The sequence below is a fragment of the Heterodontus francisci genome, chromosome 2 (genome assembly GCF_036365525.1).
Source record: "Heterodontus francisci isolate sHetFra1 chromosome 2, sHetFra1.hap1, whole genome shotgun sequence".
NCBI lineage: Eukaryota > Metazoa > Chordata > Chondrichthyes > Heterodontiformes > Heterodontidae > Heterodontus > Heterodontus francisci.
The window spans coordinates 133,414,920-133,439,155 of NC_090372.1; the positions used below are offsets into that span (position 1 = coordinate 133,414,920).

Sequence of the window (24,236 nt, forward strand, 5' to 3'; positions counted from 1 at the left end):
TTGCCAATTTTTGTCTTTCCATATGCAGTAATTTCCACCTGTACTAACCAAATTTCATCTCCCACAGGTCTTCCCCCTTACTCATTTTGTAGGTGTTTGACTGCCTCATAAGATTCAGCTGCCTCTCCCTCTTAGTCTGGAATCGATTGTGATTTTTAATCATGTTGCACCAGGCTTCTGAATCTAGTTCATGAATGTAAATTAGAAATAGTAGGAGTTGTGACACTGATCCCAGAGTCATACTAATCAGGCACAGGTCACAGACTTGAAACGTTAACTCTGCTTCTCTCTCCACAGATACTCCCCGACCTGCTGAGTATTTCCAGCACATTCTGTTTTTATTTCACACTAATCAATAGTAGGTCTGATGTCCCTCCCCAAGGCGCCATCTATTGCTTCCTACCCTTCAGCCAATTATTTGAATCAATTCCCAGTTTTTTCCATGAATTCCTATTACTTCATGCTTAAGTAGCAGAATTCGTTTTGAAAGTCTAGATATTATCAGGTTACAAGGCTTTTGGCTGTCTAAAAATTGGAGATTTATCAGGCTGGATATTCCCTTGCTGAAGCTACCTTGACTACAATTAACTCAATTACAGTAGGCTGTTTCCATGATGACTCCTGGGTGGTCAGCTCCCTAGCGAGCGCCTTACTGTGCACCTCTATCCTGGACTTCTCTGAAGATCATGGCTACGAAATTCATTTGCCCCAATATTTGGGCACAAGTGTCACGATTCGTGGCATGCTCGTGCCCATTGGAAATGAGGTGGCTAAGACATCAGATTCGTCCACCTAACTAATTTCCATGATTATGGTGTGGCCACGTGGGGCTCCCATGCAGCCCCAATCTCCATTTCAGTGCAGGCGACCTCCCTCTCTAAACACTCCAGGGGGCCGAGTAGCATTCTTCAGAAGTCACGTGCTCTTGGAAGCTTTCCCTTTTTAAAGTCTGCATAAAAGGGGAAGTTGCAGCATTGCACTGCAGGCTGCTGGATAATTGTTTTTTTTACCGTTCAGGGAGAAGCAAGGGAAGGAGAGAGCTCAAAACTTTGTGACACTGCCCTGGACTTACTCTGCCATCAAATCCAGACCAGGAAGGAGGCCATGTTTCCAGCAGGGGTTGGAAGCCCTCCAGAGTAAGCCTGCAAAAGGAGTGGGAGCAGGTGGCAAGAGTCGTGAATGCCTAAAGCGTGGCACCATGACATGGCAGCGGTACTGCAAAACGTTTAATGGCCTCACTCAGATGGTCAAGGTGAGTGAATGCCTCTGCATATCAAATCTCTTACCACCACACCACACATCTCTCACACTGCTCAATATACAACACTCCCATCACACACCTAGCACCTGGCTCTAGGACTCACCCCTAACATACTTTTACTGTACCCCACCCACACATGCCTTCTAAGCAGTGGTGCAAAATCCATTTTTTAATTTTAAGTTTAAAAAAGTTGGAGAGGGCCCCTCCATTTTGAAGCGCCCTCTCCCTTACATAGCCTCTATTGCAGCCTACTGCTCCTTCAAGCCAGAAGGCCCCTGATTGGCCCTCCAGCTTCGAAAGCCCATCTGCGAACCTTAATTAGACTGCAAGCCCATCTAGAGACAAATTAAGGGGGGACTCCTGTGAAAATCAGAGCCAGTGACTGTTTCCCCACTCCAACCGCCCCCTCCCGCCCCCCCACCGACTCCCCGGCAACTAGTCCCAACTTCTGTTTCCCACCCCCGGAGGGAAAATCCTGCCCATAAACACTGACATTCTGCCCTCCCTCTTGCATTAGGAGATCGCTCACAACAGGCGGGGCAGGCAGACGATGGGCGGAGGACCACCAAGGATCCTCACCCTCAGCACCCAACAGATGGTCCTGAGAATTTGTGGTAACAGGTGGCACGTAGCACTGCCATGACCATCCAGGATGGTGGTAGGTTGCTGCCTTATGCACCTTCTCCACTAATTCCTCAGCCTCATCTTGAAATTTGCTATGAAATGGAAAATGCAGATTAAGTAACCGTGGACTGCGTGCTTTCCTTCCCACCCTCCTTTTCCTCACTCCCTATCCTCTCCTTACATTTCTGTCCTCTCAGATGGCCAAGAACTGCCTGCTGCTCAGCCCCAGCCGCCTTAGGCAGCAGGGCAAGAGGAGGAAGAGAGCTCTGAGGAAACTGCACTGTCACTCGACCTAACACTCGCAGTGACTAGCGCAGATACTGGCACTGCACAAACGTTAGAGGCTACTTTAGAGTCGGGATCTGCGCATGGTAAATCAACGGCCAAGACAAGGGGGTAGGTCAGCTTGTGTGTGAACTCCCCAGTGGTGCCCCTCTCTGCATCCTCCTCTGCAAATCATGGGAACATAAGAAATAGGAGCAGAAGTAGGCCATTCGGCCCCGCGAGCCTGCTCTGCCATCCAACCAGATCATGGCTGATTTTCTACCTCAACACCATTTTCTCAAACTATCCCCATATCCCTTGATATCTTTAATATCTAGAAATCTATCGATCTCTGTCTTGAACATACTCAATGATGGAGCTTCCACAGTTCTCTGGGGTACAGAATTCCACAGATTCACCACCTTCTGAGTGAATAAATTCCTCCTCATCTCAGTTCTAAATGGCCTACCTCTTATTCTGAGACTTTGTCCCCTGGTTCTAGACCCCCCAGCCAGGCGAAACATCCTTCTTGCATCAACTTGTGAAGCCCTGCAAGAATTTTGTATGTTTCAATGAGATCACCTCTCATTCTTTGAAACTCTAGAGAATACAGGCCCAGTCTCCTCAATCTCTCCTCATAGGACAATCCTGCCATCCCAGGAATCAGTCTGGTGAACCTTCATTGCACTCTCAATGGCAAGTACATCCTTCCTTAGGTAAGGAGGCCAAAACTGCATGCAATACTCCAAGTGTGGTCTCACCAAGGCTCTATACAATTGCAGCAAGACTTCTTTACTCCTGTACTCAAATCCTTTTGCAATAAAGGCCAACATACCATTTGCCTTCCTAATTGCTTGCTGTACCTGCATGTTAGCTTTCAGTGACTTTTGAACAAGGACACCCAGGTCCCTTTGGACATCAACATTTCCCAATCTCTCACCATTTAAGAAATACTCTGCATTTCTGTTTTTCCGACCAAAGTGGATAATTTCACATTTTTCCACATTGTAATCCATCTACCATGTTCCTACCAACTCACTTAGCCTGTCTAAATCCCCCTGAAGCCTCTTTGCATCCTCCTCACGACTCACATTCCCACTTAGTTTTGTGTCATCCGCAAACTTGGAAATATTACATTTGGTCCCCACATCAAAATCATTGATATAGATTATGACTAGCTGAAGCCCAAGCACTGATCCTTATAGTACCCCACCAGTAAAAGCCTGCCAACCTGAGAATGATGCGCTTATTCCTACTCTCTGTTTTCTGTTCGTTAACCAATTCTCAATCCATGCCAGTATGTTACCCCCAATCCCAGGTGCTCTAATCTTGTTTACTAACCTCCTGTGTCAGAACTTATCGAAAGCCTTCTGAAAATCCAAATACACCACATCCACTGGCTCCCTCTTATCTATTCTGCTAGTTACATCCTCCAAAAATTCTAACAGGTTTGTCAAACATGATTTCCCTTTCATAAATCCATGTTGACTCTGCCCAATCCTACCATAATTTTCTAAGTGTCTAGTTGTAACATTGTATAATAGATTCTTGCATTTTCCTTACTACTGATGTCAGGCTACAGGTCTGCAGTTCCCTGTTTTCTCTCTCCATCCTTTCTTAAATTGTGGGGTTACATTTGTTACCTCCATCTTCAGGAACCATTCAGAATCTATAGAATTTTGGAATGCATCACTTCCTTTCAACTCTCTGAGATGTAGACCATCAGGTCCAGGGGATTTATCAACTTTCAGTCCCATTTATTTCTCCAGTACTACTTTTTTACGACTACTAATTTCTTTCAGTTCCTCATTCTCACTTGTCCCTTGGTTCTTTAATATTTCTGGGAGGTGGTGCAGATGTTCATGTGTTCCTGCTCATGTTGCAGAGCCACCAGTACTACAACTACCGCCCCCAAACCGATGCAATATTATTTTCTCCCTTGCTGTGGTCAGCAAACACCCCCAAATTCCTCCAGCAACTCAACACAGTGCTTCTACCAACTTTGCCTGAAAACAAGTAAGCTAAAAGCACCTCAGCTACAACTTGTTGACTGGCCCTTTTTATCGCCCCAGATTAGGGAAATTGAGGAGCAAATATGCGCGCAATTTGCAGAGGTTTGTAAAAATAATAGGGTAATTATATTAGGTGATTTCAACTTTCCCAACATTAATTGGGATAGTCATCGTGTTAAGGGCATGGATGGAGTGGAGTTCTTAAAATGTACACAGGAGAACTTCTTAGCTCAATATGTAGAGGATCCAACAAGGGAGGGTGCAGTGCTGGACCTAATTCTGGGGAATGAAGCCGGAAAGGTGGTTGATGTGTTGGTGGGGGAGAATTTTGGTGATAGCGACCATAACATGGTACAATTTAAGCTTATTATGGAGAAAGAATTAGACAAGTTGCAAAAAAAGGTTTTGGATTGGGGGAGAGCGAATTTTAGTAAAATAAGGCAGGATCTGGCCAAGGTAGACTGGAAATAGTTACTTGTTGGGAAATCTACAGAAGAGCAGTGGGGGGCATTCAAAAAGGAAATGGGGAGGGTACAGGCCCAACATATTCCCTCTAGGGTACTAGGTAGGCGCAACAAGCCCAGAGAACCATGGATGACCAGAAACATTCAGGGTATGATGAGAAGGAAAAGAGAGGCTTTTAGCAAATGCAAGGAGAGCAAATCAGTGGAAGCATTAGTGGAATACAGAAATTGTAGGATGGAGCTTAAGAAAGCAATTAGGAGAGCAAAGAGGGGATATGAGAAAGCTCTGGTAGGGAAAATCCCAAGATATTCTATAAGCATATCATGGGAAGAGGATAACCAGGGCAAGAGTAGGACCCATTAGGGACCAAGGGGGAAATTTGTGGGTGGAGCCAGAGGACATTGGTAGGGTGTTGAATGAATACTTCACATCTGTCTTCACCCAAGAGAATGAGGAAGTAGATATGGAACTCAGAGACTGTGAGGTTCTTGAGCAAATTGTCATAGGGAGTGACAAGGTATTGGAGGTTTTGGAAGGCTTAAAAGTGGACAAATCTCCAGGTCCTGACGATTTGTGTCCCAGGATGCTGTGGGAGGTGAGGGTGGAGATTGCAGGGGCTCTGACCCTAATTTTTAATTCCTCTCTGGCCACGGGGGAGGTGCCAGAGGACTGGAGAACAGCTAATGTGGTCCCACTATTGAAGAAAGGTTGTAGTGATAAACCAGGGAACTACAGACCAGTGAGTCTCACGTCAGTGGTAGGGAAACTATTGGAGAAAATTCTGAAGGAGAGAATCTATCTCCACTTGGAGAGGCAAAATTTGATTAGGAATAGTCAGCATTTCATTGTCGGAGGGAGTTCATGCCTAACAAATTTGATTGAATTTTTTGAGCATGTGACCAGGTGTGTAGATGAGGGTAGTGCAGTTGATGTAGTTTACATGGATTTCAGCAAAGCCTTTGACAAGGTCCCACATGGGAGACTTATCAAGAAAGCAAATGCACATGGGATACAAGGTAACTTGATAAGGTGGATTCAAAATTGGCTTAGCTGTAGGAGACAGAGAGTGATGACAGACGGCTGTTTTAGTGACTGGAAGCCAGTGTCCAGTGGCGTACCACAAGGATCTGTGCTGGGTCCCCTATTGTTTGTCATTTATATAAACGACATAGATGACTATGTGGGGGGTAGGATCAGTAAGTTTGCGGATGACACAAAGATTGGCCGAGTGGTTAACAGTGAGGTTGAGTGTCTTGGGTTACAGGAAGATATAGACGGGATGGTCAAATGGGCAGAAAAATGGCAGATGGAATTTAACGCTGAAAAGTGTGAGGTGATACACTTTGGAAGGAGTAATGTGACACGGAAGTATTCAATGAATGGCCTGACACTGGGAAGTTCTGAGGAACAAAGGGACCTTGGTGTGTTTGTCCATAGATCTCTGAAGGCAGAAGGGCAGGTTAATAGGGTGGTGAAAAAGGCACATGGGACACTTGCCTTTATCAATCGAGGCATAGATTACAAAAGCAGGGAGGTCATGTTGGAGTTGTACAGAACTTTGGTAAGGCCACAGCTGGAGTACTGTGTGCAATTCTGGTCGTCACATTATAGGAAGGATGTGATTGCATTGGAGGGGGTGCAGAGGCGATTCGCCAGGATGTTGCCTGGGATGGAACATTTAAGCTATGAAGGATAGGCTTGGGTTGTTTTCACTGGAGCAGAGAAGACTGAGGGGTGACCTGATCAAGGTGTACAAGATTATGAGGGGCATGGACAGGGTGGATAGTGAGCAGCTGTTCCCCTTAGTTGAAGGGTCAGTTACGAGGGGTCACAAGTTTAAGGTGAGGGGCGGGAGGTTTAAAGAGGACTTGAGGAAGAACTTTTTTACCCAGAGGGTGGTGACAGTCTGGAATGCCGTGCCTGGGAGGGTGGTAGATGCAGGTTGCCTCACATCCTTTAAAAAGTACCTGGATGAGCACTTGGCACGTCATAACATTCAAGGCTATGGACCAAGTGCTGGCAAATGGGATTAGGTAGATAGGTCAGGTGTTTTAATGCATCGGTGCAGACTCGATGGGCCGCAGGGCCTCTTCTGTACTGTATTATTCTGTGATAGGGCCCATCTTGCTTCCTCATGATTGTTGTTTCAGGACTGAATAAGGAAGGCATTCCCTGCACATTCAGTCAGCCAATTTTATTATTTGTGTGCTGCTTCAGCCCATCATGATTTTGCTCTTGCAACCTCCCACGCTTCAACTCTGCAAGTATGCCTGTGTAGTGCCAGTAGAAGTGGTGCCATTTAAAGGAATTTCACAGCCTAAATCTGCATTTCTGCACTGGACTACACTGTAATCCTTCACTGCTGCATCTCAGCTGTTGTTCAGTTGCTTAAATTTTGAAGTAACTTTGAATAGCTTACAGCCCTTCAAGCCACAGCTGCTGTTCCCTGCTGAGCCTGTGACTGGCTAACTGGTTTCACTGGTTTTTCAGCTTCAGCTACATTCTGATTCCTGGCTAGAGTTTCATGTTCCTGGGCCAAAGTACATTTCTTGGTCACTTCTGGATCTTATGGTGACCTTTATCTTCACGAGCGTTTTTTTCTGCTCCACACCCAATTCTGCACACCACCTGGATCTTCATTCCCATGGAAATATCTCCAGCTCTGCATCTTCCAATACTCCACCTTTCACATAGCTTTTGCACTTCATTCGTCCACCAGACCAATCTCTGACTTGGACAACAGTTCGTCAACGGTCCATGCCAATTTCACTCTGCCTACACTAACTTTATCCCAGTGTGGGACACCTAACTTTAATTCTGGACATTCTCCTATTGTCTCCTCCCTATTCCCCATTTACCACTAGGATAAACGTATCCTGATCTTGCTACATAAATTGAGTTTTCCCTGTGTCAATTTGTGTGCACATTTTGGCTGCTGTTCCAGACCGGAGCCCAACACTTCTATTTTGACTTTTTTCTCCCACTTTTTTATGACTTTTCTCATTACCTCTCCTGGACCCCTCTCTAATGTCATCATCCCTCCTTTCATTTCTCCCCTTTCAGATACGCTCTCCTCCAAAATCCCTACCCCAACCGTTCAGCACTCCTCGCTCGACCTTCCAACTCTCCTACCGCTGTCCCCGTCTCAACTCCCTCAGATAAGCCTTAAGCTTCTCTCTGCCTCTCCCTTGGCATCCTCCAAAAGGCCCATTAAGGCACTCATTGTTACTTCCTTACGAGTGTCAACGCCAAATGCCCAGCCTACTCTCTCACTGACCTACCCACCCAGCGTGCCCTCTGGGGGCTAATCTTGCAAATCTCCTTTCCGTACAACTCACCCTTCCCAGTCCTGACCCTGTGGACTCCCCTTTCCTTCACTTCCAATATCACTTTTCCTGGTAATTGCCCATGACTGGATACACTGCAGGATTCCCATGATTTTTTGAAATACATCTCAGCCCATTAATAGCTTGTTTGGTGCCAGCTACAGGTGAGACAATGTCATGGAAGCCAACTACTCACAATGAGGTCCCCGAAGTCTGGATGTGAGAGGCCCATGATAGGTGGCCTCTCCTTAAATGCTAGTCCTTCACTGCCAGTGACCCCCCCCCCCTCCTCCCCACCCACCTTGTCACCTCTGGTGAGGTGGCACTTGCCCACTGGCCCCCTTACAATGGTCCTTCGCAGTTCTGAGATCCTTGCCTTCACTCCTCACACCATGTGTGATGCCCTCCCTTCTCCACGCTGCCTAACAATCAATTGTTGCCCTCCTAATATGGCTTCCCCTTGCAGCCAGCCATGATCTCCCGCCTCCATGTCACCTCCTTAAAGGAGGCAAGCCTCTGAAGCCCCGTGAAACTCGTGCACCGTTTAGAAAATTCAAACCCAACTAAAAATCGCTTTCAGGTGGCCTCTTAACTATCTTAATTATCTGCCTGCCATGTCACCATCGGAACTTCCAATCGCAGGTATCCCATCCCGATTTTATGTCCTACCCCACCCCCGCCTCCCTTCCTGTCCCTGGTTTAGGGGTGATGACATCTTCCCTCTTAATGAAGCCTCCCCGCATGACTATACCTTCAACCACTTACCTTGCCCAGACCATCGCGGTGGCAGTGTGGCTCTGATCACCAACTCATGCCTTTGTCTGTTTCCCTACTCCTCCTTTGAGCATCTCACCTTGTTCCACCCCTTTTGCCTCTGATTTAAAATCATCATTCTCTACTGTCCATACCATGAAATTTTTCTCGCCAAGATATCTTTACCGCTTTTCTCCCTCAGCCTCTGCACCAAACAAATTCTCATCCTTGATTTCAACCTCCATCTCAATTCACCATCCTCTCTCCTCTGAGTTCACTGCCCTCCTATCCTCCCTTAGTCTCTCTATTCATATCAACTCCCCAACCCATATTCACAGCCACCCTCTTGACCTCGCCTCAGACCTCCCATTGTGTCAATCACAGATCAGACCATGTCTGATCACTTCCTTGCATCACTCTCCATCCATATCTCTCTTTCCTCTCCCAATCCTAATTTCTTCTGTGTCTGCCCTGTAAAAATCTTTTCTCACAATTCACTTATAACTATATGTTCAAAATCCCAACTGTTCACAACCCTTTTAATGAAGAAATGTCTCCTCACCTCAATCCTAAATAGCCCCCCCATTATTCTGAGACTGTGATTCCTAATTCTAGGCTTTCGCCAGCTCGGGGAAACACCCTCCCAGCATCTACTCTGTCAAGACTCTTAAGCATTTGTTATGGACAAGTGGTGAGGGGTGTGGGTGGATCCCACTGCTCACCTCCCAACTGACTGCATCTTGTTTTGTTAAATGATGAATTAGCCCCTGCGTGTTTTATTTCCCAATAAACAGACAGTGACAGGTTTTCTTGTAGGTTTAAAACAGAAGATTAACTATTTATCAAACAATATTCATTCCCCAAAATGTTTGCAACACCACATACGCATTCACTCTCAAGAGAAGACAGCTTGCAGGTAAAGGGTAAGAGTTCAAGGTGTGGTAGGTGTTCGTGATTTACAGTAAACCTGTTGAATCTGCTAAGTAGGACAGTCATTTTTAAAGATGCAGGCCTGGGTGTTAATAGTCTTGAACTTGTTGAGGTGTTATAGATTTCTGGTGATTAAAATTTCAGACTGGAGGTGGCAGTCACTTTGCAGTTCTCTGCTACACCAAGTTGAAGTGTAGAATTAGCAGCAGGGTTTCTTATTTTGTCTGGATCTTTCCACAGCCCTTGGCTGGACTGTTTTTCTGTGATGTTGCTCTGATCTCTCTTTCTCTCAGCCATGCTGCAATTCAAGATAGCTTTAGATGCTTACCCTCTGGCTGAGAAAAGACGAGACTGATCTTGATGCCTAAGCTTTGTACTGGCAAGACCCCTTTGTTCCTCAAAGCGATTACTTTCTAAGGTGAACTTACAAGTATTAACTTCACCCATGTGACTTGAGGTTTCAGTTCTTGCTGGGCTACACAATGGCCTTTTGGTGGCCCCATTTTGAGGAGATGAGGGCTGTTCACACTGCATTGCAATGAAGGTTAGCTGGAGACGGAAAGTCTGAGGAAGGTCTTTGTTTTCGCTTGTTTGAGTATAGCTCACATCTATTTGTGATTATCTGTCTTATTTCCATGCAGAGGGGGCTGATTGGTTTTTCAGTCGTAGTGGACAATGAGTGTGGTCTACCAGGCAGGAGGTGGTATGATTTTGTTGACAGCCAGTGTCCCAATATTTAAAAATTGTTCTAAGTTTTATAACTTTTCAGTATGTTTCAGTATTTTCATCGCTACACTTCACGTGAGCGTGGCACATTTGATGTTTCAATGAGAGCACCTCTCGTTGTTCTAAACTCTAGGGAATATAGGCCTAGTAATTTGTAAGGACAGAGAGTCATAGATTCATAGAGTTATACAGCACAGAAATAGGCCCTTTGGCCCACCGTGCTGGCCATCAAGCACTTATCTATTCTAATCCCATTTTCCAGTACTTGGCCCGTAGCCTTGTATGCTATGGCGTTTCAAGTGCTCATCTAAATACTTCTTAAGTGTTGTGAGGGTTCCTGCCTCTACCATCACTTCAGGCAGTGTGTTCCAGATTCCAACCACCCTCTGGGTGAAAAAACTTTTCCTCAAATTCCCCCTAAACCTCCTGCCCCTTACCTTAAATCTTTGCCCCCGGTTATTGACACCTCCGCTAAGGGAAAAAGTTTCTTCCTATCTACCATATCTATGCCCCTCATACTTTTGTATACCTCAATCAGGTCCCCCCTCAGCCTTCTCTGCTCCAAGGAAAGCAACCTTAGCCTATCCAGTCTTTCTTCATAGCTGAAATGCTCCAGCCCAGGCAACATCCTGGTGAATCTCCTCTGCACCCTCTCCAGTGCAATAACATCCTTCCTATAGTGTGGCGAACAGAACTGTGCACAGTACTCCAGCTGTGGCCTAACTAGCATTTTATACAGCTCCATCATAACCTCCCTGCTATTATATTCTATGCCTCGTCTAATAAAGGCAATTATCCCATAAGCCTTCCTAACCACCTTATCTACCTGTGCTGCTGCCTTCAGTGATCTTTGGACAAGTACACCAAGAACCCTCTGACCCTCTGTACTTCCTAGGGTCCTACCATCCATTGTATATTCCCTTGCCTTGTTAATCCTCCCAAAATGCATCACCTCACACTTCTCAGGATTAAGTTCCATCTGCCACTGCTCCGCCCATCTTACCAGCCCATCTATGTCGTTCTGTAATCTAAAGCTATCCTCACTTTTTACGACACCACCAATTTTCATGTCATCTGCGAACTTACTCATCATATCTCCTATATTCACATCTAAATCATTAATGTACACTACAAACAGCAAGGGTCCCAGCTCCGAACCCTGTGGTACACCACTGGTCACAGGCTTCCAATTGCAAAAACAACCCTCGACCATCACCCTCTGCCTCCTTCCACTCAGCCAATTTTGGATCCAATTTGTCAAATTGCCCTGGATCCCTTGGGCTCTTACCTTCTTGACCAATCTCCCATGTGGGACCTTATTAAAAGCCTTACTGAAGTCCACTTAGACTACATCAACTACTTTAGCCTCATATACACACCTAGTCACCTCCTCGAAAAATTCGATCAAATTTGTTAGACATGACCTCCCCCTGACAAAGCCATGCTGAATATCCTTGATTAATCCCTGCCTCTCCAAGTGGAGATTACAGACTCAGTGGCCTGTAATTACCTGGTTTATCCCTACTACCCTTCCTGAATGATGGGATCACATTTGCTGTCCTCCAGTCCGCTAGCACTTCTCCTGTGGCCAGAGAGGATTTGAAAATTTGTGTCAGAACCCCTGCAATCATCACATTGCAGCCTGGGATACATCACATCTGGGCCTGGAGATTTACACACTTATAAGCCTGCTAAAACTGCTAATACCTCCTCCCTTTCAATGCTAATTTGTTCAAGTATATCACAATCCCCCTTCCTGATCTCTACACCTACACCGTCCTTCTCCATAGTGAACATAGATGAAAATAAATCATTTAAAATCTCACCTACGTCCTCCGGCTCCACACACAGGTTGACGCTTTGGTCCTTAATGGGCCCTACTCTTTCCCTGATTATCCTCTTGCCCTAATATACTTATAAAATGCCTTGGGATTTTCCTTTATCTTACCTGCCAGTGTTTTTTCATGCCCCCTCTTTGCTCTCCTAATTACTTTATTAAATACCCCCCCTACACTTTCTATACTCCTCTGGGGCCTCCTCTGTTTTCAGCACTCTGAATCTGCCATAAGCCTCCTTTTTTTCCTTATCCAACTCTCTATATCCCGAAACATCCAGGGTTCCCTGGACTTTTTGGTCCTACCTTTCACTTTTACGGGAACATGTTGGCCCTGAACTCTCACTATTTCCTTTTTGAATGACTCCCACTGGTCTGATGTAGATTTTCCTACAAGTAGCTGCTCCCAGTCGATTTTGGCCAGATCCTGTTTTATCATATTGAAATTGGCCTTCCCCCTAATCAGTACCTTTATTTCCGGTTCATCTTTGTCCTTTTCCATAACTACCTTAAATCTTAGCGTTATGGTCACTGTCCCCGAAATGCTTCCCCACTGACACTTCTACCACTTGTCTGGCTTCATTCCCTAAGATTAGGTCCAGTACCGCCCCTTCTCTTGTCGGACTTTCTATGTGTTGGCTCAAAAAGCTCTCCTGGATGCATTTTAAGAATTCTAGCCCCTTTAAGCCTTTTGCACTAAGACTATCCCAGTTAATATTGGGGAAGTTGAAATCCCTACTATTATTACCCTATTATTTTTACATCTCTCTGAGATTTGCCTACATATCTGCTCCTCTATCTCTCCCTGACTGTTTGGAGGTCTGTAGTACAGTCCCAACAAAGTGATTGCTCCCTTTTTGTTTTTAAGTTCTACCCATATGGCCTCATCTGATGAAACTTCTAAGATATCATCCCTCTTTACTGCAGTGATTGACTCTTGATCAATAGTGCAATGCCACCTCCTCTTTTACAACCACCCCCCCCACACCACCACCCCCCCCACCACCCCTACCCCCGCTTCATGCCTGAAGATTCTGTACCCTTGAATATTAAGCTGCCAGTCCTGCCCCTCCCTCAACCAGGTCTCTGTGATTGCAATACTATCATATTCCCATGTGTTAATCAATGCCCTCAATTCATCTGCCGTACTTGTAACACTCCTTGCGTTAAAAAGATGCAATCCAGCCTTGCTTTATTCGCTTGTGCCTTAACAGGTCTATATTTGCTCTGCCTTCCAGACTGACTTAGTTTCTCTTCTAGGTTTGGCTGTGCATCACCCTCTACTCTGCCTCCCCTCTGTACCCCATCCTCTGGACAAATTAATTTTAACCGCCCCACCAACAGCATTAGCAAACCTCCTGACAAGGATAAAAGCAAAATACTGCGGATGCTGGAAATCTGAAACAAAAACAAGAAATGCTGGATTCACTCAGCAGGTCTGGCAGCATCTGTGGAAAGAGAAGCAGAGTTAACGTTTCGGGTCAGTGACCCTTCTTCGGAACTGACAAATATTAGAAAAGTCACAGATTATAAACAAATGAGGTGGGGGTTCTCCTTTGTTATCTCTTGCCCAACCCCCACCTCATTTGTTTATAATCTGTGACTTTTCTAATATTTGTCAGTTCCGAAGAAGGGTCACTGACCCGAAACGTTAACTCTGCTTCTCTTTCCACAGATGCTGCCAGACCTGCTGAGTGAATCCAGCATTTCTTGTTTTTGCTCCTGACAAGGATGTTGGGCCCGTTCCAGTTCAGGTACAACCCGTCCGACTTGTACATGTCCCACCTTCACCAGAAACAGACCCAGTGAGCCAGGAAACTAAAGCCCTCCCTCCTGCACCATCCCTTCAGCCACGCATTCATCTGCTCTATCCTCCTGTTCCTAAACTCACTGGGAGGTGGCACTGGGAGTAATCCAGAGATTATAACCTTTGAGGTCCTGCTTTTTAATCTGCTACCTAGCTCCCTAAATTCTTGTTGCAGGACCTCATCCCTCTTTCTCACCTACGTCGTTGGTAGCAATGTGAACCACAAGCTCTGACTGTTCACCCTCCCCCTTCAGAATGTCCAATGGCTGTTTTTTTGAGCAGAGGGGTGAGCGACTATGGCAGATATAATCGGAAGGGGGACAGTATCTGAGGAGAGAGAACCATTGAGAAAGATGTGAGTTCAGGGCGAGGGCAGAGGGGAATCTTAGATGAAGTTTGGGGAGGTGCGTTAGGAGAATGGAGGGAAGCAGCAGAGGCAGCTGAACAGACGGTCTCAATCTTGGTGACAAAGAAGTGTATTAGCTCCTTGTTCGAGGTGAGGGTGCAGGAGGCAGAGGAGGGGAGTTTAAGAAAACAGTCTGCAGTAAAGAAAAGAAGCCTGGCATTATGTTTGCATGCCAGGATAATCCTGGAATAGCGAGCAGCTTTGGCACAGTGTAAAATACTCTTAACAATAATAATTTACAATGCCTTGTGCCTCACTCTGATGTTAATATAAAGCAAGAAGTTATCATCATTTCTCACACCCAACTGCAGCCATCAAGCTTTTAATTTCTACAATGGGAGATTTATACTAGATCTGCTACAGCAGAGCAATAAATGAAGAAACAACGCATCGAGCATACTATACCTTTGTAATTGAGAGCTGAAGCAGCAGAGTGTGTTTGAGACTGAAGGACTACAAAAAGGGCACATAATTAACAAAAAAAACATAAATTGGAATTTCTTAAAAAACATCAATCATTTTAAATGGGCTTTAAGGCCACAGATCTAATATAAACAGTGGCGCAGTGGTTAGCACCGCAGCCTCACAGCTCCAGGGACCCGGGTTCGATTCCGGGTACTGTCTGTGTGGAGTTTGCAAGTTCTCCCTGTGTCTGCGTGGGTTTTCTCCGGGTGCTCCGGTTTCCTCCCACAAGCCAAAAGACTTGCAGGTTGATAGGTAATTGGCCATTATAAATTGTCACTAGTATAGGTAGGTGGTAGGGAAATATAGGGACAGGTGGGGATGTTTGCTAGGAATATGGGATTAGTTTAGGATTAGTATAAATGGGTGGTTGATGTTCGGCACAGACTCGGTGGGCCGAAGGGCCTGTTTCAGTGCTGTATCTCTAATCTAATCTAATCTAATATAAGATGACAAAAAAGTCAATCTTGTAAAAATGGGATGTGTTTTATTTCAATCTGTGCAAGAGTCACTTAAATGGAAAGGTTCTGGATTAGAGAAATGCAAGTTCTTTCTTTCTTTACATGCTTGCTTGAAGTCATAGTACAGTTTAGTCATACATAAAGCTGCACCAGAACTAAGGTGATGAAAATTTCCCACAGCCCATTCAGTAAACAGGCATCACTTAACATTAGACTGTAAACCAATGATCCCTCTAAATTTTCTTTGTTGTGTGTGGCCTGGTTATTTCAATGCACGGTACCTCAAAAATATTTTGTACAGCCACACGCACGTAACATCTTAAAAGGGACAACTTGTGAGCAGACTGCACAATACCTTAACGATTGCTCTGCAGTCGCATTCTTGCACAGCTTAAAGGGAACATTGCTGCAAACTATATTTAGACAAAGCAACAGTTCACTGGAATTTAAGATGCAAATGTGCTTCTGGTTGATTTGGTAAGATAATCCAGGAGCTTTGTGAAGAGTTATAAGACTGAACACTCATTTTCGGCAAGTGTTCGGATTTTAAAACTTTGGACGTAGATTTCTGGCATTATTTTTTTCCATAAACTAAATCTGAAGTCAAACAAGTAAATTAAAGAAAACTGAATTACAGAACCCTGGTGCACAGAGTACTTTTGATCCCTTGAGTGTTTCAGCATATAACATAGGGTTGGATTTTAAGCTGCCCTCGATGTCGAGAGGCGTGGCAGGTGGGGGGCGGGGGGTGCCTGAAGATGGTTCTGGATGAGGACCGCCATGACTTCGGCGCCGGCAGGGCCCGGCCCTATCCTCCCGGTAGCAGCGAGGCACCGTGGCAGCCACCCTGCTGCTCAGCAATGGGACCACGATCACCATATTCAAATTAATAAAATTAATGCATTTACATATACTTACCTCAGATCTTGAAGGCCCGCTGCGATTTTTGGTGCGGCGACCAGCACTCACGTGCCTTTGGATCCCCGTCCAGGGAAACAAGACGCCACATTGGTGGGGAGGAGGGAGGAGGTAAGTTTATCAGTGCAGTGGGGGGGAGGGTGTGGTCAAATAAACGTCATGGGGGTAGGAGATGGTGGGAAGGGTTGTACCTTAAACATTGTGCACTTTGTTGAGGGGGGGGAAGGTCTGATGGTAAAGGCAAGTATTTTGGGGAAGGTGGGCAAATATTTAATGTAATTGTGATTGGGGATGGGAGAGGGGCAAAAGAAATGTATTTATTTAATTTTACTGAATACTTAAATAAGCCGGCAGGGCTGACTGCCCATTCAAAATGGCGTCAGTGTCTGCTCACAGGCAGCTAACACCATTGCCAGAGATGGACAGCCCGCCCCTTCTCCAGCATTGGGGGGGGTGGGGCGGGCCACCTCGGCTATTTCAATGAGCCACTGGGCTTAAGACTGCGGTGACTCTTCGGCGTGGGGCCCACACAGGTGGGTCACCATTTTTTGAGCGGCCAGCTCTTAAAATCCAGCCCATTGTGTCCTAATCCTGTCTTATAACAATGTCGCCTCTTAGCAGTCCTATGGTATGGTATTAGAATAGATCTTAAGCATTAATTTTTAAAAATGCCATCACGAATGGAACAATCCCAATGGTACAACACAGGATATCCTGCCTTCAAAGACAGAAACATCTTAATTTTAATACTTTACTGAAGGGAAAATGTTATCACAATACATAGTAAAGTAAAAATACAGTAACATATTCTTTACTACAATGTTGCAGAAAAGACTTCCTTGCAAACAGGGCTCCCACCTAATGTGTAGTCCGAAAGTTAACCCTATACTCAACTCTTGGTGCTCCATTTGAATTAATGCGATAAGTTTATTATTCACCTTTCATTCAGCAGAAAATTGCTACTCAGGTCAGGTTCGTACATATGCGTTACATAAAATTGGGATTAAAAATTTCAAACATTTTCCAAAAAGTTAATTTACTATGCAATCATTTTAGGTTAATCTTCCTCCGGGAGCAAAGTGCTCAGACAAACATTAAGTATCAGTCAAACAGCTTGAAAGTAAATATGTTTTGGCCAAAATACATCATGGTCTCCTGTCGCTGTTGTGTTTCTGCACAAACTCACCTCTGCTGGTATCCAGAGCATACAATTCCCGGGTTTCCAAATCATTCAGCGATTTTGAAAGATCCACCTTTTCCCTTCTGATGCCGTCTTTCAGGAGTACAAGGTGATCTGAATTGAAGTCACACTTTTCACATATGACTGGCAGCAGATCTCGCAAAGGCACAAGTGGACTGACTCGCACCACAGTTTTTTGTGCCCTGAGGAAATTCACCACCAACCTCACAGTTTTCTGTAACATCAAACATTTTACATTCAGAATTTGGACAAGTGATAACAATGTGTCAACCAAAATAGATAAATTCTTCATTTATTGACTTTTAATTTTCCCTGTCATTTTACTGGCATGAAAGCACTTTCAAGAGCTCGGCGTGTAGAACACAGTAAAACCACACAAATTTACGCAGCAAAAGAGGTAGAAACCATGGATCAATATATCTTATCCATCAATTTGATGAATAAAGGAGCATTCATAAATTGCCAGCTTTTCAAAAGCATTCTGGTTTATCCGTCATCCTTCACATGCCCCCAAACCCCTTATTTTTTATCCCTCCTTCCTTTTCTTGCTATGCGTTATCTGAAAATTTTGATAAATGGAGATAAATGTTAAATAGGAACTACATACAGTTAGCACAGTAAATTCAGCGAGCATCTCATTTTGGGTGCACTGAATCATCCTACTAATGGCAAGCCACAATTAATATAAAAGGATTTTTTTTTTAATTAAGTGCAACAATGCTTTTGATTTGTTACCTACTTCAGGCACTACAGGTGGGGGTCTTCTTGGCTTCTCCTCAATAACTTTCTGCTTTATGAGCACTTTGTCTAGATCCAAAACGCCTACTGGAGTATTTGGCTTGAAGCCTAATGGTTTGTGTGTCTCTCTGGATTGCAGTTCAAGAGTATGATGGGTTGGATTTAAATGATATTGGCTGCACAGATCAATCAGTAGATCCATCACCGCTTTACTGTAGTGAAAAAAAATCCCATTAAAATTAAATATTACATATGCAACACTTCAAATAAACATGTCTCCAGAGTATTTTGAAGATCATTAAAGAAAAACTAAACTGTTACCAGAACATTCCATTAATAACTTTATGGCTCATTCTCTTGCTTGATTTTGTTAGTAGTCATTAAAAGTTTCATTTTTAATTGATTGGCATTACAAACTTGGGTCTGCATTAGATATCTTCTCAGGTCCAGGCCACTCCCAGAAGCAGTTTGCCTATAATACCTTTATGGGAACCGACCCACCTTGCTCTCTCTATATATACGCAGAGAATCAAAAATGCTGGCAAGAAACAACAGAACCCCCTTGTGACCAGAATTGGATTACTGTATCTTTTGCATGTGTGCTTGTTTAATCTCTCTGAACATGGGGTGGAGTTTTGTTTCAAATGTGCACTGCTTTATTCAACAGTGAAGTGAAACATATATGTATGATCAGAGTTGTTCAGTTCAACTGAGACAATTTTGCTTCATATAATAACATTAAAATAGTGAATGTGATGGGTTGTCTGACTTAATGTAATCAGAACAACCCTCCTACATTCTTTACAGTCCCAGGGCAGAACCTCTTCTTTCTGAGGTTTCTTGTCTTTTGCAGGCTTTTGCTGTGCGATTGCTCTTGTAGTCTCATTTCCAAAGAACAGGCCTTGTCTCTTAATCCTCACTGCAGAATTGAGTCAAACCTGACTATACACAATCTCCAACCAGCATAGAGTTCACCAGCCTAACTTGGCAATGACCCCTTTGCAGTTCAACTGAATAGAGTTGTGAGATGCTGGTTCTGACACCCCATCTTAGTATGTATCTCAGAGCTCTGCTTTCCTGTGAATTAAATCCTTTGAATGCAAACTTCAACGGAAAAGTACTTTTTAAGATGACTCTCATCTCAATCCTTTCCATGAAAAATGATCACAAAATTTAGAAATGTGACATATGGAAATGTATTTCAAGAGTTCATTCATTGTGAAATGGTTACTAATTTAGCACACATGAAACATGGAACAATAAATGAAGAAAATACAATTAAAAAAACAGGAACAGTTAGAGAATCTCCATGAGCCAGTTAAAATTTACATTTTATACCTTTCATTTATTTCCTGTCCTGTTTTAATACTACATGGAAATCTGATTCATACATACGAACATACAAATTAGGAAGAGTAGGCCATTCGGCCCCTCAAGCCTGCTCTGCCATTTGATAAGATCATGGCTGATCTGATCCTGTCTACACACTATAACCTTTAACTCCCCTCTCAATCAAGAATCTATCTAACTCAGCCTTAAAAATATTCAATGGCCCAGCCTCCACTGCTCTCCGGGGAAGAGAATTCCACAGACTAACAACCCTCTGAGAGAAAAAAAATTCTCCTCACCTCCATCTTAAGTGGGAGACCTCTTATTTTTAAACTGTGTCCCCTGGTTCTAGTCTCTCCCATAAGGGGAAACATCCTTTCACCATTCACCCGGTCAAATCCCCTCAGGATCTTACATGTTTCAATAAGATCACCTCTCATTCTTCTAAACTCCAATGGATAAAGTCCAACCTGTCCAATCTTTCCTCATAAAATAAGGCCTTCATCCCAGGAATCAGTCAAGTGAATTTTCTCTGAACTGCTTCCAATGCAATTTTATCCTTTCTTAAATAAGGAGACCAAAACTGTGCACAGTACTCCAGATGTGGTCGTACCAACGCCCTGTACAACTGTAGCAAAACTTCCCTACTTCTTTATTCCATTCCCCTTGCATTAAACAACAACATTCTATTTGTCTTCCTAATCACTTGCTATACCTGCATACTAACTTTTTGTGAATCATGCACCAGGACACCCAGATCCCTCTGTACCGCAGAGTTCTGCAATCTCTCTCCATTTAAATAATATACTGCTTTTCTATTCTTCATGCCAAAGTGGACAAGTTCACATTTGCCCACATTATACTCCATCTGCCAATTTTTTGCCCATTCACTTAACCTATCTATATCCCTTTGCAGATTATTTATGTCCTCTTCACAACTGACTTTCCTACCTGTCTATGTGTCATCAGCAAATTTAGCAACCATACATTCTGTCCCTTCATCCAAGCCATTGATACAGATTGTAAATAGTTGAGGCCCCACCACTCATCCCTTTGGCACTCCACTAGCTTGCCAACCCGAAAATACCCCATTTATCCCTACTCTCTGCTTCCTGTTAGCTAACCAATCCTCTATCCATGCAAATATGCTACCCGCTAAACAATGAGCTCTTATTTTGTGTAGTAACCTTTTATGTGGCACCTTATCAAATACCTTTTGGAAATCCACGTACACCACATCCAGAGGTTCCCCTTTATCCACATTGCATGTTACTTCTTCAAAGAACACTAATAAATTAGTCAAACAAAATTTCCCTTTCACAAAACCATGTAGACTCTGCCTGATCACATTAAGAGTTTCGAAGTGCCCTGCTATAACCTCTTTAATAATAGATTCTAGCATTTCTCTTGTGAAAGATTTTAGGCTAACAGGCCTGTAGTTTCTTGCATTCTGTGTCTTGACTAGAGGAGTTACATTCACTGTTTTCCAATCTGATGGGACCTTTCCAGAATCTAGGGAATTTTGGAAAATTACAATCAATGCAGCTACTTCTTTTAAGACCCTAGGATGCAGACCATCAGGTCCTAGGGACTTGTCAGCCTTTAGTTCTCATAATTTTCTCAGTACCCTTTCCCTGGTGATTGTAATTGTTTTAGGTTCCTCCCTCCCTTTCACTTCTTGATTTATAAGTATTTCTGGGATGTTATTTGTGTCATCTGCAGTGAAGGAAATTATCATTCAAGCTACATAACATGAACCTATAAAAAATCTCTGGTTGGCAAAGAAACACTGGAAACCTTGGCCAGGATTTTATCTTGGTGACGGAGGTCTCGACCACCGGCTAAAGTACCAGGGAGAGCCCCGTGTTGCCTGCTCTGGGGAAGGCCCGCCAGATTACGTGCCAATTAGGCACTTAAATGGATTAAGGACCCCGGTGAAGGAAGTTCCGCCTACTGACAGTTGTCGGCCAATTAGAGATCAGCAGCTCTTTAACTAAACAGAGGCGGTGGCTGCTGCAGGTACTGGAATCACCGGAGGCGCCAGACCCAGGCCACAGGTAAGTCAGGGCAGGAGGGGATTCGCAGGGTGGGGATCGTGGGGGAGGGTGGTGTAGAGCTTTGCAGCGCAGGCTGTGGGGATGATCACTGATGATTGCACAATGCTCAGCACCATTTGCGACCCCTCAGATACTGAAGCAGTCAGTGTAGAAATGCAGCAAGACCTGGACAATATCCAGGCTTGGGCTGATAAGTGGCAAGTAACATTCGCGCCACACAAGTGCCAGGCAATGACCATTTCCAACAAGAGAGAATCTAACCATCTCCCTTTGACATTCAATGGCATTACCATCGCTGAATCCCCCACTATCAATATCCTAGGGGCTACCACTGACCAGAAACTGAACTGGAGTAGCCAGATAAATACCGTGGCTACAAGAGCAGGTCAGAGGCTAGGAATCCTGCAGTGAGTAACTCATCTCCTTCTCCCCAAAGCCTGTCCACCATCTACAAGGCACAAGTCAGGAATGTGATGGAATACACTTGACTGGATGGGTGCAGCTCCAACAACATTCAAGAAGCTCGACACCATCCAGGACAAAGCAGCCCGCTTGATTGGCCCCCATCCACAAACATTCATTCTCTCCACCACCGACACACAGTGCAGCAGTGTGTACCATCTACAAGATGCACTGCAGCAACACACCAGGGCTCCATAGACAGCACTTCCAATCCCGCAACCTCTACAAACTAGAAGGACAAAGGCAGCAAATGCATGGGAACACTACCACCTGCAAGTTCCCCTCCAAGTCACACACTATCCTGACTTGGAACTATATTGCCACTCCTTCACTGTCGCTGGGTCAAAATCCTGGAACTTCCTTCCTAACAGTATTGTGGGTGTACCTACGCCACATGGACTGCAGCAGTTCAAGAAGGCAGCTCACCACCACCTTCCAAGGGCAATTAGGTCTAGGCAATAAATGCTGGCCGAGCCTGCGACGCCCACATCCCATGAATGAATTTTAAAAAACATTAAAAACATATTTCTCTTTGGCCTCTTTGTCTCGAAAGACAATGGGTAAGTGCCTAGAGGTGGTCAGTGGTTTGTGGAGCAGTGCCTAGAGTGGCTATAAAGGCCAATTCTAGAGTGACAGACGCTTCCACAGGCGCTACAGATAAAATTGGTTGTCGAGGCTGTTACACAGTTGGCTCTCTCCTTGCACTTCTGTCTTTTTTCTTGCCAACTCTTAAGTCTATTCGACTCGCCATTCTTTAGCCCCGCCTTTATGGCTGTCTGCCAGCTCTGACGATCACTGGCAACTGACTCCCACGACTTGTGGTCAATGTCACAGGACTTCATGTCGCGTTTGCAGACGTCTTTAAAGCGGAGACATGGACGGCCGGTGGGTCTGATACCAGTGACGAGCTCACTGTACAATGCATCCTTGGGGATCCTACCATCTTCCAAGCGGTTCACATGGCCAAGCCATCTCAAGCACCGCTGGCTCAGTAGGGTGTATATGTTGGGGATGTTGGCCGCCTCGAAGACTTCTGCATTGGAGATACGGTCCTGCTACCTGATGCCAAGGATTCTCCGGAGGCAGCGAAGATGGAATGAGTTGAGACGTCGCTCTTGGCTGACATACGTTGTCCAGGCCTCGCTGCCGTAGAGCAAGGTACTGAGGACACAGGCTTGATACACTCGGACTTTTGTGTTCCGTGTCAGTGCGCCATTTTCCCACACTCTCTTGGCCAGTCTGGACATAGCAGCCGATGCCTTTCCCTGCGCTTGTTGATTTCTGCATCGAGAGACAGGTTACTGGTGATAGTTGAGCCTCAGTCGGTGAACTCTTGAACCACTTCCAGAGCATGGTCGCCGATATTAATGGATGGAGCATTTCTGATGTCCTGTCCCATGATGTTCGTTTTCTTGGGGCTGATGGTGAGGCCAAATTCGTTGCAGGCAACCGCAATCCTGTCAATGAGTCTCTGCAGACACTCTTCTGTGTGGGATGTTAATGCAGCATCGTCAGCAAAGAGGAGTTCCCTGATGAGGACTTTCCGTACTTTGGTCTTCGCTCTTAGACGGACAAGGTTGAACAACCTGCCATCTGATCTTGTGTGGAGGAAAATTCCTTCTTCTGAAGACTTGAATGCATGTGAGAGCAGCAGTGAGAAGAAGATCCCAAACAGTGTAGGTGCGAGAATACAGCCCTGTTTCCCACCACTCAGGATAGGAAAGGGGTCTGATGAGGCGCCGCTATGCTGAATTGTTGTCATGGAATGAGGTGATGATATTTCGTAGCTTTGGTGGACATCTGATCTTTGCTAGTAGTCTGAAGAGAGCACGTTTGCTGACGAGGTCAAAGGCTTTGGTGAGATCTATGAAAGCAACATGGAGGGGCAACTGTTGTTCGCGGCATATTTCAGGCATTGTCTCAACATCTATCTTTCTTTTTAACTGAGGGAAAACCTGTCATTTGTCTGTTCTTGATAACTAAAGCACTCAGGCATTAAAAAAACCTTTTTTAAAAGGAACCGCTGTCTTCAGTCAGTCGAGAGGTGAAAAACGGGAACCATTCCCCATCATCTCTCATCCTGTCCGTAACAAAAGGCATGACGGTAAAGTTACTTTGCAGGGAGGGGATGAAAGTAATAGGTGCATGCTTACTTGGTCTGCAGCTTGTAATTCAGAAAGGAGTGTGGGATGAGGAGGAA

General features: G+C 44.7%; 1 protein-coding gene across 8 annotated transcripts in view; it reads right to left on the reverse strand.

The window, feature by feature from the left end:
* cobl (cordon-bleu WH2 repeat protein) overlaps positions 1-24,236 on the reverse strand; it is a 559,613-nt gene that overhangs the window by 283,124 nt on the left and 252,253 nt on the right. For 6 of the 8 annotated variants that reach the window (XM_068011045.1, XM_068011049.1, XM_068011098.1 and 3 more), the window contains 3 exons: positions 18,190-18,400; positions 17,436-17,664; positions 14,814-14,861 (listed from right to left, as the gene is read on the reverse strand). In XM_068011045.1, coding sequence (XP_067867146.1) covers positions 14,814-14,861; positions 17,436-17,664; positions 18,190-18,400 — 488 coding nt within the window. The remainder of the gene's footprint in view (positions 1-14,813; positions 14,862-17,435; positions 17,665-18,189; positions 18,401-24,236) is intronic. The other 2 variants (XM_068011064.1, XM_068011089.1) reach the window with 1 other exon arrangement.